The following is a 25266-nucleotide window of genomic DNA, read 5'->3' as shown; positions in this document are numbered from 1 at the left end:
TGATGACGTCGCATATAAAGAGCACAATTTTCTGAAAATTTTTGAAAAAAAACGATAAAAACCATTAGAGAAACAGATTCCGACACTATAACTCGTGTATTACGATATTTCTCCACTCTCGACAGTTAAATTTTATTATTTAAAGGGCTCGGCAAGCCTCGCGCTTTAAATAATAAAATTTAACTGTCTCGAGTGGAGAAATATCGTAATACACTTGTTGCAGTGTAAGAATCTATATTTCTCACGCTACTACGGGGGAAAAATTGGCCCAATCCTGGTTCCCCCCCCCCCCCCCCCCCCCCCCCCCCCCATAACGCTGAGGGGGAAAAGTGGGATCATGCCAATTTTCCCGGTGGAAAATTTGGATCGATCCAGTCTTTCCCACCGGAAAATTTGGCATGGGGGAGGAATGGCTATAGGACACCGGCGTCTGCAATAGGATATTCGATTTCAAGTAACGTAATTTATGCATAATTGATAAAAAAAAAAAAAACTGAAAAAAATGTTGATTCGCTCCATTGCAATCTAAACAAAGAAACACTAGACGTTTTCAATATTGCTATCGAAAAATTACGTATGTAATGCTAAATGCTGAATTTGAAGTAAAATAGAACTTGAAATGAGCGTCCCCAAGTTGGTTACTATTCCTTATTCCTTATTTGTAACTTATTCCTTATTCGTTACCTATTCCTTATTCCTTATATTATTTGTTACTCCTTATATGTCTACAAATAACGTACCTAACTTTCTTAATATCACTGGTAACATTTCTTGGTTTGTATATAAAAGGTGAAATTACTTTAAGCGCGAAGGTACCCGTTTCAGCGCTTGACTGATTCCCTATTACTTATTCGCTTGTTACATGTGTTAAACGTTGCACCTTTTGAAAAACGTTTACCTTTTTTCTTGTCTCTTGTGTTACATGCAGAAATAGGTTCATGGAGGTGAAATAACCCCATTAGCGCATATGTATAAAAAAGAAGTGGTATACTTGCCAATGAGACAACTCTCCACAAGAGCCCAAATGACACACAGAGAAATTTTAAACAACTATAGGTCACTGTACGGTCTTGAACAATGAGCAAAGCCATACCGCATAGTCAGCTATAAAAGCCCCCGAAATGACATATGTAAACAAAAAAATAAACGAGAACTAACTGCCTAATTTATGTACAAAAATAAAAGAAAAACAATTATGTAACACATCAAAAGACGGCAACTACTGAATTACAGGCTCCTGGCTTGGGACAGGCACATACATACAGAATGTGGCGGAATTAATCAAGCGGGATCCCGTAATCGTTTCAGCACTCGACTGATACCCTGTTACTTATTATTTCCTTTTTGCTTAAAATACGTGTGTTATACGTTGCACCTTTAAAAAGAATCATTCTGATTTTCTGGTCTCTGGTGCTAGCTATATGTGTTCTTATAGGTGAAATTACCCTATAAGCGCGTATGTACCCGCTTCAGCGCTCTACTAAACCCTGTTTCTTATTCATTCCTTATTCGCTTGTTATACGTTGCACCTTTTAAATAAATTCTTGGTTTGACAACTCCGTATTTTTGCGCCTGTCTCAAGTCATGAGCTTGCTTTTGTCAGTCTGTGTATTTTAAGCTCACCGGGTCCCGAAGGATCCCATCTAAGATTATGCCTTTACTTTGCGTCCGTCCTCGTCCGTCGTATGTCGTGGTTAACTATTAAAAAAATCTTCTCCTCTAAAACTAAAGGGCCAAATACCTTCAAACTTTAACTAAATGGCCCTTAGAGTATCTTATTTTATTTTAGTACTTGTATATGTTTACTTTTAGAGTTAAGTCTGACCCATAGCGTCCATTTTCACTGAACTAGTACACAATTTTATTTAGGGGCCAGCTGATGACCACCTCCGGTTGCGGGATTTTCTCGCTGCATTGAAAACCCATTGGTGACCTTCGGATTTTATATGCCCTTAGGTCGGGTTGTTATCTATTTGCCTTACATATTCCCCGTTCCCATGCATTCTCAATTTTATCTTTTCATTATTGTTTTCTTGTCTCTGGTGTTACATGTAGCTATGAGTTCTTAAGGGTGAAATCACCCCATTAAGTCTTATGAACCAATTTCAGCGCTCGACTGATACTCAGTTCCTTATTCGTTCCTTATTCGTTTGTAATACGTGTGTTTAACGTTCCATTTATTTCCGTTTTTATTCTTGTCTCTGGTGTTAGCTATGGGTTCATTTATGTGAAGTAACCCTATTAGTGTGTACACACTGGTTTCGGCGCTCGACTGATACACTGTTACCTTTCATTCCTTATTCGCTTGTTATGAGTATGTTATACTCTGTCTCTGGCCTTGAAGTCGTAAAACTTTCGAATCATTTTTTTGTACTCATACTCCAAAATCAACCAATCAAAATGCTGGATTTCATGTTTCAAGCATAAAGTGTGTGCTCCGAGCAATGAGCGAAGTTTTATGACTTCAACCCCAGGTGTTAGCTATGGAATCTTAGAGGTGAAGTTACTATATAAGTGCGTAATGTAACGAATAAGGAATGAGGATTACTAGGAAGTAACAAACTTGGAAATGGGTGGTTTTTTTTTAAAGCAAACAAGGAATATGGGACGGAAATTGGAAACAGAGGAAAACATGTAAGCATGTATTCATCTCAGGTTTAGGAATTTGTGTGAACTTTTCGGACTCCTTATTGGTTTTTTTTTACAATACAGGGTAACATGTTTCCCCCATACATGTATTACGCTCTTTTCGTTGCATATAAGACTGCAATTTATCATATCCACAAGGGTAGCTGGGGGATAGAATTATGGTCACCATTAGTCTCCCTCTGACCGGTATTAAAACCCTCGTCAAATTAGCAGTGCGGGATGTACAAATGTGCAGCAACATCCGGTCAGAATGGAGATATGAAATCCGATGTCTTGTGTATAGAGAGTGCCACGCTCTTTGAAAGTTAAGATTCCTTGCAACAACTCTATGCTGAGTCCGAATTGCTAAATCTCTGCATGTCCCTATCCAATATACCCTCATTTACTTGGTTGTCTTAATTTATCTGACCTCAATCCCGGATGCCTGTATTACAGAACCTACCTATGCATTTATTGTTAATTTTTTCTCGTCCTAAATATGCATGAAATATTTGCCATTGAACGCTAAGCAACCAACAATCAATCAATCAATATCTCATAAAAGGTCATTTACCAAATTCAAGCTAGATTTCTTCTCTCACAATTGAGAGCCAAATATTGCCTATGCTAAATAAGGTAAAAGTCCAAGTCAGATATTCCCGCCAAAAAATTATATCAAAAATCATTACCTATCAATTATTTTAACTTATACTTAAACTAATATACGGAAGCGTGTTAGCGCCACACATTTTTTTTTAGTTTTTCTTCATTTCTTCATATCTTTGCGTTGAACGCAAACCTTTGCGAAATAACGCAAACATTTGTTTTATCTTATTTCTTATTAAAGATCTAAAAAAAAAAAGCAGCAGCTATTAATGCAGGAGCCTGTTTATTAAAATGTATCACCCTTGTAGTCATTGTTAAGTAAAATGCTTGAATAATTAAAACATTTCATTGAATAACAATGAGCAGAAAATATAAGAAGATGGGGTATGAGTGCCAATGAGAAAACTCTCCATCTAAGTCACTATTCGTAAAAGTAAACCATCATAGGAAAAAGTACGGTCTTCAACGCGGAGCATTGGCTCACACCGAACAGCAAACTATATAAAGGTCCCCCAAAACGATATCCATGTTACTATTAGTATATATATTACCAAGAAAATTGAGAAAATTAAGGTTATACCGAAGAAAAAATCACTCCTGCTATAGAAAAAAAATAACTGAATATAAATATACTTCCAAAGTAAGTTCTCTTTAAGAACTGTGTAAAGTTAGTTAGATTCAAACAAGCTACCCTTTCAAAATGAATGTATTGAATAAAGATGTTTAATTAATAAAATTATGTTCTCTCCATTCACATTGCTACCCAGGCATCTTAAAATACTTAACTATATTGAAATAAAAAATCAATAACTTTCTATCAAAAAATCTTTATCTGATTCTGAGATTTTTGCTTCAAAATTAAAAAACAAAATGTGTCCTTAATAATAAATCATTTTAAAGCAAAAATATCATCTTGTTTATTTGACTATGAAGTTTCACAATTGTATGACATTATTCTTGATCTTTCCTATATACTATACTACATGTATATCTATTTTCTCATTAAATTATATACTTTTCTGATTCATTAATCAGTACTTATTTATGTATAATTGTACTTCAAGTATTCCATTATTCCTATGCACATTTATTATAATGATTTGGTCTTGTATGTACATGTATGTTTCTTTATCTACTAGTAAATTACAACCGAAAAGAATGACAGAACGACATTTATACAAAACTTAATGAATGATTGCAATCAAGATATTTGCGTTATAATGCAAAGGTTAGCGTTGTATTGCAAAGGTGTGTTATTTCGCAAAAAATGCGTTGTATCGCAAAGATCACAGTTTGTGTTAGAACGCACATGTTTGTGTTATTTCGCAAAGGTTTGTGTTATAACGATAAGATAGGAAGAAAAAACAAAAAATAAAATGTGTGGCCCTAATTAATACATGTACGCTTCTGTACGAATACTCTTCGGATTTAGAGTACTAGTAACAACTCTTTATTTCAGATATTTGTTTAATTTCACGTAACTGCATTATTCAAGGTAACAGATTTAAATGAATAATGTTTTGATATAAATGGCATAAAATGATGAGACTATATTTTTGAAATATTGATTGTATGTAATTTGTGAATTTATTGGAAAAAATATATATTTACAAATAAAAAAAAAACACAATAAATGTACTAGGTACGATAATTGACGGCAGTCTTTTAACCTGAAATCTGTGGCAATTTTTTTATATGTTTGAAATAAGGATTAATATAGTTTCTGCTGAAAACGAAACGTCACAGAAAATACAGGGTGATGGATTTATAATATATAATGGAGCATCAGATCAGCATCGTCTGGTCAAACTATTCATAGGTGCTATTGTAACTAAAGGTTTAATATTTACAACATATGGCATTCTTGACCTTGAATTACATTTGAACATTTAAAAGAAACAAATGTTATCAATCTGAATCAAAATAGCTGTCCATCACATCATGTATTCCAAGGGTTTATTAAAGATGAAGCGACTGATACAGAAACAACATAAGAGGTGACCATCCAAATTAATACAAATCTAACAAATTTTAGATTAGTATTAGGGGTTATGATAACGTCAAAAACGACGAAACTACTATAATTACAATATATATATATATATGTAGTATTATTATTATTTATTGATTCTACTGAAATATTGCAGCACAGAAACTTAAACAAGAAAGAATATATTCATTATTTTTTAATAGCAAAACATAAAGTATCATGAAATATTCGAATAAATTTATTGCAGTCTGAAGAGGACAAGTGTTAAATGTTGAACCATTAGTTATGTAGAGCAATCACAAAAGTCTAGGGGAATTGCTAACTATAGATCAAGACTTTTAAAACAAACAATTGATAGTTGCACCCTAATGATGGCATATCTGTCATAATATGTATTGATGAATCATTTATAGATTTATAACTGATTTAACATGTACTGGTAAATGAATAATTTATTTTATTTTATTTTTAATCAAGTCTAAGCTAGAGGACAAACCCAAGCTATAACTGCCGACATACTAAAACAGTGTCGGGTCCTATCAGACCACATTGGACGCAAGGTTGCATCGTTTTATGCATGATAATAAAATATGTACACGGAAATCATTGCAATCTACTAGTATGAAAATACTCTCTAGGCCAATTTTAACATCATCGAGCCCGACTCTCACGAACATTTATATAGCTCTTTTGATGTTGTTGCTTGGCAAAAAAATGAGGGATAAAAAAATAATGCAACATAATTATAAGATGATATAATTTAGCCACAAATGTTTAGTCAATTAATTTGCATTAAGACTTTAGGGTAAATGTGCTAATGTGTTAAGGTTCTCACACTGTCCTAGTGATTGTTCTCGGTCGTTAGTGATTCGGCATCTGTCTCATAAAGATTTAAACATTGGCTATGAATTGGCATAACAAATTATACACGGGAAATTTGGGATATATATGGTTTCTATAGGTTAAACTTTATGCAAATCTGTTTAATTCAACAATTTAGTTGAATTTGGTTTTGAAATGGTGATATATGACAACTAAAGGTCATTTTCTTGATGAAAATCTAATTAAGTAACAAATTTAAAGAAGTCTAGTATTTTTAAAGGTAAAGCTAGGTTGACACTGCCGATCAGACCAACTATATCAATTCCGATCAAGACAGATTAAGTGATCGGAAGACTGGTCTGGCTAGTTCAACAATAATGTTCGGGTCGGTCTACCGTACTCGTCATCGATCTGACTTTCTTTCAGAGAGTTTTTGACGTGTCAAATTCTTTCGAGTAATCATCGAGAAGCCAGTCACTCGAGAAGAGATCGGAGTTTCGCCGAGTAGCGATCGATTTGATCGAAAAAGGATCGTAAAGGGATCGAGTTTGGTCTGAATACAAATATTTGAACAATCAGTATTCGATCATCATGACCTTTGTTCGACTAAAATGCGATCGTTTCTCAACCAACGTCAACTTATCGATCACTGCGACTACTACTTTATTATTATTTTTTTTTTTTTATCCCAGACCAACTCGACCAATACCCGATCTCTATTCGACTAAACGCAACCACTTTTCGATATCTACTCGATTATATACGATGCTGCTACAAGTTTCTATAAAAGGATGGGTAGATCTAATTGACTATCATAAATTTTCCCGCAAGAATATATTGTCCTTGTTATTTTGAAATGTTCGAAAATGAAATCCGCAAAAATTTCACCGTGTACAGTACTTAGCTGTTATTTAACAGAGACCAATATACCAAACAAACAATCACACCAGAGGTCAGGAACAAACCGACCCAGCCATGGAATAAAACTAAAAACGACGACAAGACAAACAACAGTCCACACCTCATTATAACTAAAATCTTACCAACAGGAAACCCACCAAATACACATTGCACCCGTCATATTGCATAAGTACCAGTCCGGTGACAAGTCTCAGTTAGTGGTGTCATTTTCAAGAAAAGAGCAGTAAATCTTATATTTAACTAAATACAAACGTTCCGAATAATTTTTGAAACGGGAAAAAAAAAAAAAAAAAAGGAAAAACATCTACCAAAGCTTTAGTACAGTTTAAAACAAAACAAGGCATAATTACCATTATTTTAAAATCAATCTTGACAAATTTATAACACATGAAAACAAGATGACATACTTAAATAACTACATTAGTGGTTTAACGATAAAACTATAAGTAGCTCTACAAAAGCACTGATGAACAAAATCATACTCTCTTGCCACTCAACTGAACCTGCTGTCATTTTGAAATAGTGCATAAGATAGTCTCGGTTTTGATATCTCTGGAGTACGGCTTCATCCAGATCTCAATGGTAATGCATCATATTCAATCATGAGGTACCGGTATGAGTGTTCTCCATATCGCCGGGCAGTGGGTGTTTCTAGTTCCTCAATCAAAGTCCTCTATTCAGAATGGTTGAAGAGTCGGACGCACTTCCATATCTGTACCATATAAACTTGAAATATGCGTCAACGAGGGCTTATGGACTAATAGTGTGACTGAGAATAATCCTTTGTAGTTGCAGTACAGTATACCAGAGTCCTTTGTACACTTTATCCTGACGCTTTAGCCCCCGTTCGCATATAACGATATTTAATCTGTGATATTTGATTAGAATACTAGTGATAAACAGTGTGTATGAGTTTCATAACATTAGGTTAAAAGAGGCAAACCAAAGTTAGAAAACGGAAACTAATATGTGGAATGGACAGACGTACGGACGAATGGGTTGACAAGTGTAACACTAAATGTCTCATTTGTTTCAGCGGGCATAAGACAATCCGACTTTTTTCTAATGAAATTGTACATACTCGACCAATTCCCGGATATCCCTACGACCCCTTTACAATCAAGTCTATTAATTCTGGTCGAGATCTGGCTGAGTTCGAGCTTTGTTGCCTTGTTCTAGCTAGTCGAGTAAAGATCTTTTAGAGATTTGGTATAGAGATTGTGAATTCGTCTTATGGTCGAATGTTTATTCTAGTGGTGTTTGGGTTGGGAGTCGTGATGTAGTCATTAAGAAGTCGTTAATTGTCGAGTTAAAATGTTGTACAGTAGGATTGCGGTCGGGAAGAAGTCGTAAATAGGCCTGATCTATTCTACCCGATAATTTTTGACATGTTAAAAACATTCGAGTAAGGATTGAGAAGCCAGTCACTCATATTTAATGCTTCCCCGACAAATGTACAATGCAATTTAATGTTAATTAATATGTTTTTCTGTATACCTTTGTTCAACTTAGGTGATACCTTAATAACATGATATACACAAGAAGAGATCGACTATTCGTCGAGTAACGGTCGAAATGATCGGGAAATGATCGTGTAAAGATCGAGTTTGGGTGGAATACAAATATTTTATCGATCATCACTCGATCATCTCGACCTTTGCTCAATTAGTATCAGATCATTTCCCGATCAACACCAACCTGTTTGATCTGTGGTCCAGATTAACTCGACCGATGCCCGATTGCTTAGATCACTGCGACCTCTATATTATTTTGACCCCAGACCAAATCTACCAATACCCGATCTCTACGCGACCACATTCGACATCTCTTCGATCTTTACTTCGCCATATACGAGTACACATGATTGCTACATGATTCAGTAAAAATGTTTGCAGATCTAAATAACTCTCATAACATTGCTAAGGCAAAAATATATTGTCACTATTTATTTTTAATTGTACCAAAAATCCTCCATGTACAGTACTGGTCTTTACATTTGCAAGGAGGGGTAAAATTTTAACAGAGAGTCAAAAGATACCTAATTAAAATATAAGGATCAATCAAACTGAAAGGTCGAAAATACCGACACAGCCATTGCGAAAAACGAAAAACGACGAGAAGACAAACATGCAGAAGTCCACATAACACAACATAGAAAGCTTAAAACTAATAAGCAACACGAAACCTTACAAAACCTGGGACTATCACGTGCAGGTGTTCCGGAAGGGAAATAGATTCTGCATTTTGGTCCCTTGTTTTTTTTCAGATATGAAAGAAATTGTGCAATAAAAAGTCATTATTAGAATGCTAATGACTAATATAGCCTCCAAAGTGGGGTTTACCTGTTTTATGAACTATTTTCTGTTTGACTGTTGTGTAGTATAAAAATAAGATCAGGTATGATTGCCTATGAGGTAACTCTCCACATGACACCAAATGATACAGAAATAAACAACTATATGTTACCGTACAAACGAACTTTTTGACGCAATTTTACAGAAAATAAGACGAAAGACAACTGATTTTGATTTGATCTCTTGATAGTTATACGTAAACAGTTTCAGAAAAGGTTTCACTCCAGGGGATTACAAGTCTACTTCTGGTCAATTTTTGGGAAATATATGACAGCATTATCACCTTTCTACAATAGTATTTAGCCAATAGTTAATTGCCAAGGATACACACATACATATTTGCATATATATGACACAAACAGCAAGCTTCATATATGTTAAAAAGTAAGGAAAAGGGAATGGTCAAATTTATGTATATTGCTATCTAACTTAAGTACTAATCTAGTGACAAATCTCATTTTGTGGTGTCATTTTCAAGTTTAAAGACCAGTTTAATAAACTCTCAAAACATATCAGCTTATACTCTGAAGAAGTTTTTCAACCATTGGGTCCTTTTTGTCGAACTCCTGCAAGTCTCTGATGCTACCCACACAGTGGTCGCCGTGTTACACACTGCCTCACCTAGACGTCTCGGCATCCGTTGCTGTCTACGCCTTCTTGTTCGTCTTCTACGTACGTCCTCACAATTAGTTTCCGTTTTCTAATTTTGTTTAGCATCAATCAAATTTTATGAAACGTAAACACAACACTTATTATCTTTAAACACAGATCAAGTTCGAATTTGGTAGGCGTCATTTTTGTCGTTTCTTCACTTGTATGTGTAGCAAAGCTGAGGTATAAATTTTATAGTGTGGACCCGGTATAAGTCTTTATGACCCCTATGCTGCGGCGTCGCATAAATAAAGATGATATTTTTATATAAAAATTGTATATACCCGACTAATTTCCGATTATCCCAACGACTATCTATACGATTTGGTAGAGATCAGACTGTGATCGAGTATAGTTGAGTTTGTCTAACTAGTCGAGTAAAGATCGTGTAGAGATCGTAAGTTGTCGGAATTATCGAATATTTAATCAATTAGTGATCGGGTTGGAGTCGTGAATGGTCGATCGAGTTAAAGCCGTGTGCAGTCGAATAACAGTCGGGTAGAAGTCGTAAACAGACCCGATCAAGATTTTGGTTTCGCATGGTGGTGGAATTTTGGACAATAGGGATCATCGAATTAATCTGATCGGCAGTGTGAACCTAGCATAAATTTAAGTTTCTAATGAAAATTACAAGAAAACAAAAATTGTGACCTCTATTTTGTATTTCATATTCCGATTTAATTCGGATTAAGGTCAAAAAGTATGCAAAATATTTTTTTTAAAAATCGGGAGATATGCAATTCGGTATTGTGTTACTTGTGCCTTTAAATGTTTTGTAAACTCCCATGGCACATTCAAACTTACAGTTTTGTTTTTTAGATCGTTAGTTTTGTTGTTTGAATTGTTTTACGTTTGTCATTTCGATGCCTTATATAACTGACTATGCAGTATGGATTTTACTCATTGTTGAAGGTGTCCTATAGTTGTTAATTTCTGCGTCTTAAGTATCCTTTGGAAGCGTTAAAGATGGTTTAAAAAAGCTCAAAACAACTAGCGATTAATATGCTTTCCCATTTTTTTATAAAGAGAATAAACCAACCAACAATAATGCACAAATCGATCTAGAAATTATGATATTAAGGAATGAAGAGGGGAAATTCTACCACCAGGAAAGCGTCTACCGTGTGTTTATGTCGGCGTAAATATAAAAAGGGGGTAGGGTGGGAGAAGAGATAGGTAAATGAATCCATTTTTGGTGATTAATTCATGCAAAACAATCCGTTTTGTCATAAATAAAATAAAGATTACTGGCGTGCGATATAGTGTTATGTACTATAATTTTGCCACGTGCTCAACGCTCGAAACTTGTAGGCGTTCTTCAAATAATTTAAATTAACCAAAATGGGAGGAGTAAGCAATTAAAATCACTGTGTGAATAGGTTAAGCGATAAACCTCCTCCACCAATCACTTACTTATTTTTGATAATTATTTGTTTTGTGCATAGACGATAAATTAGAAGTTATTAACACTAAGAAATAGCGGTTAACCGATAAAATAGCGGTTAACCGATAAAAATAGCGGTTAACCGATAAAAATAGCGGTTAACCGACATATTAATAGCGATCAATCGGTATAAATAACGGTTAACCGATAAAATTAGCGGTTAACCGACATATAAGTAGCAGTTAATCGATAAAAATAGCGATTAACCGATAAAAATAGCGGTTAACCGGTATATTAATAGCGGTTAACCGATAAAAATACCTTTTGAACCAAATGGTACACCATATCTATACAGTGTGATATGTTTTCAGATTCATCACTCAACAAATTTCTGTTAACCCAAACACTTGTATGATTTTACACATAATAGTCAAGTTGAAAATTTTCGTCACGTTTTTCTCAGGAACCACAATAAAAGGATTTCTGAAATTTGGTTTCAGGACTTATACAGGCTAAATCGTGTGATGCATTATCAGATTCATCACTCAACAAATTTCTGTTTACCGAACACTTACATATTTTTACAAACCTTCTTAAAGATATTACCATAAGGAGAGATATAATGTTTATATTTATTTTCCAGGCTGCTGGTCAGTCCATCAAACCCAATATAGAGGAGGCTGAGGTTGGTAAATATATACTGGAACATATTGACCTTGATATGACCTCCATACAGAATATCCTGGGTAAAAATAAGGATGATATATTGTTGTTAGTTCATTATCTGTTGGCAAGGATAATGGAGGAACATACCATGGCAGTTAGAGGTAGGATTCATTTTATCACTCTGTGCTAATATATGAATTGTTGAATTTCTCAGCATCTTTCCAACAGTTATAATATAGCATAAAGACTGTTTGGGAGGAATCCCCTTGCCAATCTACTTATTTGTCTGTCAGTCCTTTGTCTGTATATGATTATGTCTGTCTGTGATGTATGCAATTATAACTTTGTACTTCATTTTAGAATATTGTACTGCATTTGTTTATCTCAACTATTGTATTTGTATTATTTGTATGCCTTGTAAAGTCAGTACAGACAGTGATGACCCTCATAGGCACAAATCTTTTTAAAGAAAGAACAGATATTGATGAAACTTTTCTTTGTTGTAGAAAGCTACATGAGAATATAGATCAAGAAATTAAATTCTTGTCCAATATGTGTAAGGGGAGACAATCAAATTAGCTAGAATTGGGGTAACATTTATGATTTCACTCGCACTTCTAATTTAGGTGTGAAAGTTTAGCATTTTTAACTTATAAAACTATTTAATATCAGGAGAAGATTATCCAGCAGATATATGTGGATTGTTAAACAAGAAGTCAAGATCAAAATGGGAGGAAGAATTTGCCAAGAAATATATATCTCCAGTATTGCAGGTAATCGATTATCAGAGAATACGGTATTTAAATTTAGAATTTTTCAAAGCTTTAATATTACTTGGTGTTCAAGAGTAGTTCTTTATATTACTTTTAAGAAAACTTTGCTTTCATTTAAAGTGATATTTTGTTGCTTACAGAATATGGATGAAGTCTTGAAACAATGCAATGAGAAAATACAGAAAGATCAGAGACTTGGTAAGACATTTAGTTATCAGAAACAATGGTGAAATCAAAGGAATAAAGAATTATGATGTTCCTAATAAAAGATCAATTATGGCATGTATTGTTATTGTGGTATTTTATGGATATTGCTATTGGTTATTGAATAATTATTGAGTAACTTAATTAACATGCACTTGCTTGTTTAAACGTGAATGTAGTATATTTAAGTATAGAAGTACTGTTGTTTATTGTCTAACTCTGGAGGTAATACTATTATATTTATAGCTAAGAAGTTTTTGAATATACCATAATATTATAATACAGTAAAATGAATTCATGCTTAAAAACCACTCATTTTGAATTATTGTATTCCTTAGGTGCAGATGCACTTTTACAGATTTTGTATGAAACAGACAAAGTACCAGAGAATCAGGATATTCTAAAACTACAAGAAATCCCAGGAGTATGGAGATACAGGGATCTTATATCCATCAATCATCTCAGACAAAATCTGGAGAGATCACAGGAGAAACTACCTGTACTTAGACTTTTCCTGAAAGAGGTAATAGGTTAATATAGATACAGAATTCTTATCTTTGTAATTTCTATACCTTCTCTACGAGAATTAATTACTACAAATATTGGACGATTTAAAGGTATCTTAATAGTTTTGATGTGTATTCAAATTTATTTTCATGAGTATCAGAATTACATTTTATGCATCAAATCATACATTTTAATGAAGTTGCAACCAATATCAAATACTACTGAAATTAACATTGTGATCATGGATTATTTTATTACGCCCCATCTACAATAGGAGAGGGGCATTATTTTTTCTGGTCTGTACCTCCATTTGTCTGTCTGTTCGTTCATTTGTCTGTATGTTCGTCCGTATGTTCGCTGTTCGTCCTGCTTCAGGTTGAAGTTTTTGGTCAAGGTAGTTTTTGATGAAGTTGAATTACAATCAACTTTAAACTTAGTACACATGTTCCCTATGATATTATTTTTCTAATTTCATGCCAAATTAAAGTTTTTATCCCAATTTCACAGTCCACTGAACATGGAAAATGACAGTGCGAGTGGCGCATCCGTGTACTGTGGACTAATTCTTGTTAATTTGTACATTAACTTATTTGTTTTGGTTCTGAATTCTAATTGTTAATGTGTTTATAAAATGTACTTGTATAGTTCATAATAAAATATTGTTTAAATCAAGGAATACCATGTTCAACTGTATTTTCTAAGTAGACTGTAAACAACAGATAGAAAAGAGATATATATCCCCCATAGAAGTATATCGACCCCTGACTACGTCCTCGGTCGATATATCTTTGTTTTGACCTAGCCTCTACAAAGGATAAAATTGTATAAAATTTCTTCCATATTTTATTTTTTGTACTCTCTAAATCTGTTACAAACATCAAAAAGATATACTCATCTTTTGACTTATAATTTGACAGGAACATCATCTCAGAGCAATAAGATTTATACCAAGTATAATGAGACTTAAGAGAATGTTAATACAGAAATATGGCAGAAAGTTAGACAGAGCAGAAGCTACCACTCTTAAAATACTGGATGTTAAACAAGACATGGAAAAAGGTATGTATTGTCAAGTTTAGAGAAAAGACAATTACGACATTCAGTTTTTAGACTACTGTTGGTTTTTTTTTAGAAAACTAAAATCCAACGAACATGTAAATATTGCTCAAACCTGGAAAATTGATACCCACGAATTAAAGTACTTTTACAGTATACAGTGTTTATCATAATACAGGTTAACAAAATCAGTGTGATTCTTTAGGGAAAATTGTGTCTTTGGACATAATGTTAAACTTGGAATATGTTGGGCAATGATGTCATGCAAAAATGCTTTTTTTTTATAAATACCAATGCAATGCATTTTGTATCATTCATTTAAACAACTATTCCAACATTTAAATGCACAAAAATAGTTTTTTTTAACAACTTCATTCAATATAAGTTTGGAGTTTGGAGGCTTGCATGATAACCTTACTGATGAAGCCAGTATAGAAAATAAAAATGCCATTATTGTATTTCTATTATTTTGTCCTGAAGTGTTTACTTAAAAATAGTTACATATAGATATGGGATTTGTCCAATCAAGTATTACAAATTGCAAAATTTGATCTTTTTTTTTTCTTTACAGATAGAAAAATTGATGAATTTGAACAATTGTTAAAAGATTTTACAGAAGCCTGGAGTTGTGTAAAAGAATCACTTAAAACAACTGGTTAGAATACTGCAAATTCTGAAATTGTTGTGTGCATTTATTATTGCGATTTTGTCATTTTAAATTTATATGCGATTTTAATTTTTTACAATTTTGAGAAAAGTCATGCTTAATTCAGTTAAACTATTACAAAATGCAAGTTTTGATTATTTACAACTATGTCGCATTATTCGCCATAATAAAAACCTCGCAATAATTTCTGATTTTACAGTAAATAAAAGTTAAGACCATTATAGGCTATTATTTATAAAGGCTATTTAAACTTTAGAAGTTACAGAGAGAACAGAAGACTTGATATCATTAGTTATTTGCATCACAAAGAGATTTAAAAAAAAACAAAGAAAACTATCTAGTGATCAAAATATGGTCTTCAATAAAAAAAAAAATCTACACAAAATGTCAAGCTGTTACTTGTAAAATTTGCCTTGAAAAGCTGGCAATAAATCTAAAAGAGACTTTCAAAGATCTGCCATTAGTACCAAATGCTCCAAATTGAGACATTAAAAAGTTCATACGAAAATTATGAAATTGCTGAACATTCATACAGTTTGATGATTTTCCTGTATCTTTTCAGTCTGTTTGTTAGAGAACAATGTATTGTCTATTGACAAATCGTACTTCAGAGCAGCGATATCAGATGACACACCAATATCATACCTTATACCAACATATCGTGATGCTGGACTCTGTTCCTATATCTTGTTATATTTCTTGTTAAAGAAGCAAAACATGTTTATAGAACAGTACTGTTATCAAAGAAAACTCTCGTAAGTATGAATAGTTAATATTGATTTGGAGCAGGATATGTGTAACAAATTGATCATGCAACCATTATAGAAGTAAAAGATGGTTATAATAATTCCCTTATTTCAATTTTATTATAATTTTCAAGTTTTGCATGTAAGAAAATTGACTTTTTTCTTCCATGAGTCTTTTAATGTGTAAAATTAGTAGCAGGACATTTTAACCATTTTATGTTGAGTTATAATGTTGCTTCTTTGAACATTATTTTGAAGTTTGGAATATTTTTATATATGTAATAGTATTTCTACATTTTAGGGCAGAAAGTCTTCCAAAAGTTCATGTAAAAGACATATCATCAGCCCATTTAATCAGTTACCATCCAGACAAAGACCTGTTACCCATGGTGTTAGCTAACTGTAACTACACATTTGAAGTGGGACAGGGAACCAGAATAGAATATAACTTTACCAACCTTGAGAGACAACTGATGGATAGATTCCTCTTCTCAAAGTCAATTATAACTGGAATAGCAGAGGTCAGGACTAATTTAATTAAATTGTTTGTAGTTCATACCGCATCCCTTGGAGCAATCCCCTTCACTTCCCATTTCATTTATTTATCTATTAATATGATCTCCTCATCAACTTTTAAAAACACTGAAACTAAAGTTGACTGCAGTTCAAGGTGGGTCTCATTGGGGTTTAAGCGTGACGCGGGATTGCCTAGTTTTTGTAAGCGTGACACGTGAAAGTCAAATTATTGTGGCGTGAAAACGGGAAATGAGGTTTTGTGGGACCCGGGAAATGACAAAAAAATGAGAATTGTTTACGTACATAGTGTAAGCGGGATACGGGAATATGACAAAACAGTAAGCGGGATCCGGGATCAGAACCCCCCAATGAGACCCCCTTCAAGTTGCTATGTTCCAAGCATTATACTGTGATAGATTGGTATTGGTTTGAGAAAAAATTAAAAAGGTAGTTAAAAGAAATAGAACGTAAAAGTGTTGATTTAAATGAATTTTGCAATGCATTACTCTTGATTTGTATTATCTTCTCTTACATGCACAAGGGAGAGAACAAGCGACACAGTTTTTCCTTTAATTTTGGTCTTTTCAATAGAAAATGAATTGATATGGCAGTACCTTTCAAAGTACTGAGGTAGTGCAAAATTATTTTGTAATTTTGAAAATGATTTGTTTTTCAGATAGAAACAATCACATACAGATCAGAATCTACAAATGCTGTTGTTTTTAAAACTTTATGTGACAAGGTCCAACAAGTAAGTAATATCATATATTTTGTAAGAAAAGTTTGATTTGTTTTAAAATTAAGCCATACAAATAGTCTCTAAACTAGACTGTGAGCAAACTGGACATCTGCCTTAACACAACATTGTATAAATTTGACACCTGAGTCAACTTGATGAAGAACTGAAGAAGGCTAATGGCCAAAACATCTAAAAAAAATGGTTTATTGATACAATTATATAAAGTATATTCCCTATATTCCCTATTGGAACTTTGAAAACATTTATAAATCTGTTAAGTGCACATCTTTCTAAAATAAACTGAGTATTCATCAATGAATTAACCTGTGCAGAAGGAACACCTGCCTAATCTGAACAAAATGTACAGACAAAAAAGGAATAGAATTTGTCAGGTTCCACTGTTAATGTTTAAAAATAAAAACCATACAAAGTTTAATTTACAATAACTGATATTTTTTTTATTTGACAGGAAAGATTAAATCCAGCAGTAAGAAGTCAGATTTGTGCTGAGATACGTATGAAGCCTGCAGCAGACTTGTGGGAAAGCTTGGATAAGTTAGACATTGCAATCAGTTTCCTAAAGTCAGTTGGTTCTGATCCTGACAGTTCTCTCAGTAACTTCATCACAAATACTCTCAAGATAGATAATCCATTTTCAAGTCCAAAGGTTAGAGTCAAAGTTTTGATAACTAAGTTTAATAACATACAAAAGATGATTGTTTACAGGAAGGTTATTGTTTACGCGTGATCTGTGATCAGTTTGAATTGATCTAAACTGTTTACAGAAATGAATCAATTGATTTGTTATAATATGAAGAAACGAACAAAAACAGTCAAACCTGCTGTAAAGGTCATCTCTTTTAAGCAAAAGCCTGTTTTCAACTACTTATTTTATCGCTGTAGTAATACCTAATTGTGAATGAAAATGGGGAATAGAGACAAAAACCCAATCAAAGATCAGATAATTGCCATTGACTTAAACCCAGAGAGAAAATCCAACACCCAAAGATGGGCCGCAGCTGGCCCCTAAATTAAAATGTATACTTACCTCAAATGAAAGATGAGTTTCCTCTTGTCCTAATATTTATATACAGGTTTGACTGCCCTTTATAATGAGCTTTAGACATATTACTTGGTATCCAAACGAAAAAATAACATGTTGTATTTTATTTCCATGGAATTCCATATAGGAAATTATTCAACATTAAATGTTTAAATTATTATAGGCACAACAGTCCAGCAGATGTAAGCATACCATGTCATTATGGATGACATTAGCATTGGAAAGAGCCAAAGAAATAGCTAAAAATAATAGAGTAAGTATATGCAGTTACCATTTTTACGTCTCAGCTTGTGTAAAAGATACTTTTCAACCTCAAAAGCCCAAAAGCTGAATTTTATTTTAAAGACTTCACATTCTAAATTTTCTGTCTGTCACTTAGTCTGCTGGTCTTTAAATGCAAATCACCTTTAACAGATTGATAGATTTGGGAAATAATCTCTGGTAAAGGCAGATCCTCCTAAACAACTTGACAGACATTGATTAAACTTTACATAGTTGTAGAACACAACATTAGTATATACATAAAGGAATACAACACGTATATGCTTAAGGGGAGATAATCACTTATTCACTTCAATATATAACAGTATGTTGTTATAGTCTCTTGTAAACCCAAATCCTCCTAAATAATTGGACAGATATTGATGAAATTTTACACAGTTGTTGAACACTATCTAATGATGTTCTACATAAAAATGAGAGGTAATAGAAAGTGCAGGTTGAGGGTTTTATCAACTCTTGAACAAACTCAGTTTAAATGCAGCATTTCTTAAAAGCTTAAAAAACCTTTTTTTCCATTTTGCAAACACTGTAATTATTAACATTAGGTTGGACAGGGATAAGGGAACTTGAGAATCAGGGGTGATAAGTATGAATCTCGGGTCAGGACTTCTCCATATAGTTTACATAACTTCAGAATGACACATTATACCATAAACATTTTTTAAATTTTTCCTTTCCAGAAAGCATTTGAAGGAATCTCAGAAAACTTCAAGAAAAATTTAACAGAGGAACAAGGAAAAGTTCTTATTGAAAGAATTAGCAGTTTACCCATAGAACAAATAGACACATTAGTGGAAGTGGTATTTGAGTGTATTGTATTTAAAGTTGATGTTCCACTGGATGACGAGGAAGAAGAATTGTTCTCTAAAGTCAGGTATGTAGTGAAAAAAATTTGAAATGTAAGAATATCTATGGTAGATTCATTTATTATAAATACACATGAATAACTGTGTTAAATTTGCCTTTTTGTTTTAACAAATGTTTACCATTATTCTTCTGCCATTCTTGACAGAATAAGTATTCAGACCTGTCAACTTTTGAAAATCTCCATGGGGGATTTAGTGCATGACCAGGTTTTTTTTTAAAGGTTACAATTTTTGTGCTGTTTCTGTGTGCACTGTTTTTGTTGAGCCTGCGACTTTTGTTGCAGAAAGCTTGACATAGGGATAGTGATCTGGCAGTGGCGGCTACAGCGGCGGCGGCAGTGTTAGCTCACTTCTTAAAAGCTTTATATTTTAGAAGGTAGAAGACCTGGATGCTTCATACTTTGTATATAAATGCCTCATGTTGCCAACTTTCTGTCAGTCACATGTCTAATGTCCTTGACCTCATTTTCATGGTTCAGTGACTACTTGAAAAAAAAGTTTAGATTTTTTGTAATGTTAAATTTTCTCTTATTATAAGTAATTGGATAACTATATTTGGTATGTGCATACCTTGCAAGGTCCTCATGCCTGTCAGACAGTTTTCACTTGACCTCGACCTCATTTCATGGATCAGTGAACAAGGTTAAGTTTTGGTGGTCAAGTCCATATGGCAGATACTATAAGCAATAGGTCTAGTATATTCGGTGTATGGAAGGACTGTAAGGTGTACATGTCCAACTGGCAGGTGTCATCTGGCCTTGACCTCATTTTCATGGTTCAGTGGTAATAGTTAAGTTTTTGTGTTTTGGTCTGTTTTTCTTATTCTGTATGCAATAGGTCTACTATATTTTGTGTATGAAATGATTGTAAGGTGTACATGTCTAGTTGGCAGGTGTCATCTGACCTTGACCTCATTTTCATGGTTGAATGATCAAAGTTAAGTTTTTGAGTTTTGGTCTTTTTTTCTAATACTATATGCAATATGTCAACCTTATTTGGTGTATGGAAATATTTTATGATCTATATGTCAGTCACCCAGGTTTTATTTGACCTTGACCTCATTTTCATGGTTCATTGCTCTGTGTTAAGTTTTTGTGTTTTAGTCTGTTTTTCTTAAACTATAAGTAATAGGTCAACTATATTTGTTGTTTGGAAAAATTGTTAGCTGTACATGTCTGCCTGGCATGGTTCATCTGACCTTGACCTCATTTTCATGGTTCAAAGGTCAATGTTTAGTTTTCTTGGTTTATGTGACAGTTGTAATAAAGCTTTATATTTAGGACTTTCAACATAATATCAATGATTAGTAAAGAAGGCGAGACATTTCAGTGTGTACACTCTTGTTTACTCTTAAAATAGTCTCATATCTCTTCTTTTTTCTTTTGGTATACTGATGATTAGCTTATATGCCTTGATTTCTTTACAGTTCTCATCTTTCAGTTAATTAAGATTTTGTCATGTTGCAGCGGTAAACGTTGCAAATTGCGCTCGATTGGAATTGAAAGGCTGTCTTGACCAAAATTCTGTTTAAAAATATAATTTAATTAATTTTGGGGATTGTTGTGACCCATCAGGATATCTGATTACTTGCAACAACAAATTATGACACCTGTTGTGACTGTTGATTAGCATAGCGTCGTAAACTTGTCATGATATGGGCGTATGACATTTGCACCGATTTTTTAAATTTTCATTCTTTCATTTGCGCCGATTTCATTTTTTCATTTGCGCCGATTTTATATTTGTTCCTAAAATAAGATAAAATCTGATAATAAACATAGGTTTAGAATTTTGATTCATATTGTTCTGGAACTTTGCTGTAACACGATGGACATATTGACACTGAAACGAGCCAAGGAGTCAATTCTATAATCATCGAGGGCCTTACACATAATACATAAGCCAGACTAAGAAATGATGACTTAGTTATTGACAATTACGACAAATTAGAAGAGACGAAATCACAAGAAAGGAATATATTAGAAGTGTTGTCTATACTAAATACATACTCGGCAAGAACATATTCATGATTTTAATGTGCTCCGTTTTTATGGATATGAATGCTGTAAAAAGATTTTCAATTCGTCATATTAGAATAAACAGATTGCTTTTTGTCTTAGGTTTTTACTTTTTATATATTTTAAAGTATGTCAATATAGTGAACAACTGGCTCACGGAAGAGGTCTATAATGATGAATGAAAAATAACATAACTTGGATGGAGAGTTGTCTCATTTGCATTCATACCACATCTTCTTATATCTTTTCACCTGTAATTTACCTGTAAATAAATCGGCGCAAATGAAAACAAAAATCGGCACAAATGAAATGCAGATCGGCGCAAATGCAAAACGCCGCATGATATGTCCCCAGGTAAAATTATAGATTTATATTCCCCATCTACAACATTCCATTGAACATGGAAAATGATAATGCGAGTGGGGCATTGGTTTACTTTGGACACATTCTAGTTTAAAAATTAATCAGAAAAACTTCAAAATTGATAACCTTGAATTTTTTCTGGTATATTTTGTGAAAATCCGGATTTTGACTTGTTTTACGATCCCAATATTAGGATTCAGGTTGAGAGATGAAAATTGGGATTATACTGCGAAAATCGGGATAGTTGGCAGGTCTGAGTATTACACATTATAAAACATTGTATATCAGGCAACTAAAAATTTATAAAAAAATAGAAAAACTTTTCCCATGCTTAGGTATAGATTTAAAAGACTTTCATGATAGTTTACTTATGATATTTCTAGTATTATGAGTCTTTTATAAAGTATCAAAAAATTTAAATTTCACTGTGACCTACATTTCAAACAAATACAACTTTAGTAACATTTGGTCTACGGTCATGAAGCCTCTCATCCTAAAATGTTAGAAATGACATATTAAAGAAAGTTCACCACTGCACCCCTTGTTTTACATAAGTGATAATTTATTTGTACATGAAGTGACCAATTTAATTTATGACTTGACATCAGTATTTTTCATACACATCATAGAAATAGATTTTATATACTTCCAGCTTGCGTGATACTTTGATTGGGTATATGGATACCTGTCCCTATGAAGAAGATACACAGTTGGATGTAACACTGAAGGAAGTCATTGATCTAATACCATCAGATGATCAGTTTGGTGTTGTAACATGTCAGTCTGTGGAATTCTGGCATTTAGTCCAGAAAATTCACATGGACAAACAGAAAAGGAAACATTAGGGAATTTTTTAAGATATTCATTCAAACACTGACTAAGATGTGCCATATATATATAGTTTATTTTTTAAACCAAAGATGTGTATACATTTCCTTAAAGGATTCTTTTTCGTATTTTGTTATTTATTATAAAGATATTTAAGATGATGTGCCTTACACAAACTAATATACAATGTACATGTATTATTATAAGATGAGAACATTTTGTGTTGGTTTGATTGTTATGTCAAGAGTTTTTACTTATTATAGAATTTTTGTGATTTTCAAGATATTTTTAGCAATTCTGTGGCAATATGAATATATTCAGTCACATGTCAGTATTGACACTAAACCACAGTGCAACAACTACACATCTAATAACATATCATTGTATTGTGTCCAACTCTATTGTCTAACAGTGAGGCAGGATCACAAATAACAAAAACATATTGAGAAAAATATAAGATGTTTTTTTAATGTTTTTTTGGTTTTTTTTTATGAAATCCATTGTTTGTGTTGATATGTTTATTTGTATGTTCACAACTTGTCTTTCAGTACAATATTGTGTTCAATAATGAAATGTTTTTGGTTTGTATGTGTAGTATTGTATGATGATAAGGGTAGTTCTGTTATTTATATATAGATGATAAACAATTTGAGATCATCTGATGTATCGGGAAAAATTTATCAGAATTATTGTGAGGATTCCAATTTATGGTAATTTGATGTATTTTGACATGGCATGTATTTCGTTTAAGTATTTTGTTAAAGTTGTGGTATTGTTATATAATGTTTTAGAAGCTGTTGTCAATTTGATAATACAAAATAGAAATAATGCTTCATTTTTTCTCTCTTTTGAATATTTTTATTTGATAACTTTTTTATACCTAGTACATTTCTATAAGTTTTTCCACAGTTGCATATACATATATTATAAATTTGTCTTAAAGATTTATGCAATTTTTTATGTATATATGGATTAATACATTTAGTTTCAACTTGAGAAGAGGTTGCAGCTTTGTAAATGTTTACCCTAGCTCTCCTCTAATAATATTCAGAAATTCAGAAGTTAAGGAGCATTATACATATCCATTATACATACAAATAATGATAACTTGCAAACAAATAAAAAATATTTTTAATGTTTTTTGATAAAAAATTTAATTAAAGTGGGAAAATTTCCATCTAAAAAAGGTAAAACAAAATAATAAATAATGTATTAAAACTGAAGGTATAAATTTTTTAAACATTTTTTTTAAACTAAAATGTCCTTCAATGTTAACAGTTGTACTGTCCAATGCTTTTATAAATGCCTGCTATCATTGCCTACTGTTGTGTTTGAGCTTTTTATTTTAGCATAACTAAATTTATAGTTCTGTGATATAGATTTTAAAATAGTTTTCTAACATCAGTAATGATATGAAAAGGGAGATAATCAATTGTTTCTTAAATGTTAAGATTTGTTTCAAAAATAATTGTGATAAAATTGTAAAGATATGTTTTTCATTGTTATTATTTAAGAAGTGCTAGTTCAAAGTATTATGTATAAGGTGATTCCAAATGGTGGTCCAAATAATTTTGATTACTTGACTATTTCATGAAAATAACTGTTTTCTTATATTATGACTGTGTGATGTTTTGTGATACTAAAAGGGAACATTGTTTTGTAAAGTTTTCTTATTAAATGATTTTTTGAAATCAAACAAACTGTTATGAGTTTCCCTCTGTCTCTGCATTGTAATCACAACAATAAGTTTATTCACTGTATTGACAGCAATCTGTGTACAGTCAGTGATTTACAGACACCCAACAAGGAACAGGCATACATAGAATGTAGCTAGGTTAAACATGTTCAACTCTAACCTACTAGGAAAGTGGTATGCAACATAAGAACAACAAAAAAAAAAGGCAAAAAGTACCAATCTACGAATACTCAAATTGCTGAATGCTGGCTAAACGCTCATAACAACTACCTGGTAACGAATAAACTGGGTCTTCCAAAACTTCTCTTTCAGGCAGTGCAAATAAAATGACATACATCTATCATACATCATTTGAAAGATAGATATATCATTAACAGTCATACCATATCTTATTATTAAGGACTTTCATCTGTTCATTCTATATGATTTGCTTTCTCTTTCGTACACATAACTTGATTAGTGATCTTGTTTTATTTTCAAGAAAATTATAATTCCATAAATAAATGTCTAAAGCAAATTTAGAATGTATATTCCTACTACAGTAGCTAGGCCACTCTGGTTTATAATTATGTAGATGATGTAGCTCTCCATACCATATACTGGTACAAGATTTTCATGGAATTCTTATCTACACCCTGATGATTTTCATACATGTGCAGGAAAAGGTGTCAAAGGTCAATCAATTATACACTTTACACTGTATAGTTGTATGTATTTTATAACAAGAGTGCACACACTGAAATGTATAGTCTTCTTTACTAACCATTGATATTATGTTGAACTATTACATAAACTATTAACATGATCCAAGAAAATGAGTTCAAGGTCAATTAAACCAAAGGAGAAATACATTGTACACCTTACAAAAATTTAATATTCTAAATATGGCTGACTTTAATATTGCTTATAGTTTCTAAGAA

General features: G+C 32.6%; 1 protein-coding gene across 1 annotated transcript in view; it reads left to right on the top strand.

Moving 5' to 3' along the window:
* The window catches only part of LOC134723093 (E3 ubiquitin-protein ligase rnf213-alpha-like), a 119422-nt gene extending 94931 nt beyond the window's left edge, over positions 1 to 24491 (top strand). The window contains exons 78-90 of the mRNA XM_063586733.1: positions 12000 to 12183; positions 12695 to 12795; positions 12936 to 12993; positions 13338 to 13522; positions 14424 to 14565; positions 15134 to 15217; positions 15792 to 15984; positions 16277 to 16496; positions 17168 to 17242; positions 17700 to 17897; positions 18457 to 18546; positions 19256 to 19449; positions 22475 to 24491. Of these exons, the coding sequence (XP_063442803.1) occupies positions 12000 to 12183; positions 12695 to 12795; positions 12936 to 12993; positions 13338 to 13522; positions 14424 to 14565; positions 15134 to 15217; positions 15792 to 15984; positions 16277 to 16496; positions 17168 to 17242; positions 17700 to 17897; positions 18457 to 18546; positions 19256 to 19449; positions 22475 to 22667 (1917 nt within the window). The 3' untranslated portion in view covers positions 22668 to 24491. The remainder of the gene's footprint in view (positions 1 to 11999; positions 12184 to 12694; positions 12796 to 12935; positions 12994 to 13337; positions 13523 to 14423; positions 14566 to 15133; positions 15218 to 15791; positions 15985 to 16276; positions 16497 to 17167; positions 17243 to 17699; positions 17898 to 18456; positions 18547 to 19255; positions 19450 to 22474) is intronic.
* The last annotated feature ends 775 nt before the right edge of the window (positions 24492 to 25266 follow it).

This window comes from Mytilus trossulus, chromosome 6 (genome assembly GCF_036588685.1).
Source record: "Mytilus trossulus isolate FHL-02 chromosome 6, PNRI_Mtr1.1.1.hap1, whole genome shotgun sequence".
Classification (NCBI taxonomy): domain Eukaryota; kingdom Metazoa; phylum Mollusca; class Bivalvia; order Mytilida; family Mytilidae; genus Mytilus; species Mytilus trossulus.
The sequence above is the reverse complement of the archived record's forward strand: the minus strand, read 5'-3'. Positions and strand labels throughout refer to the sequence as shown.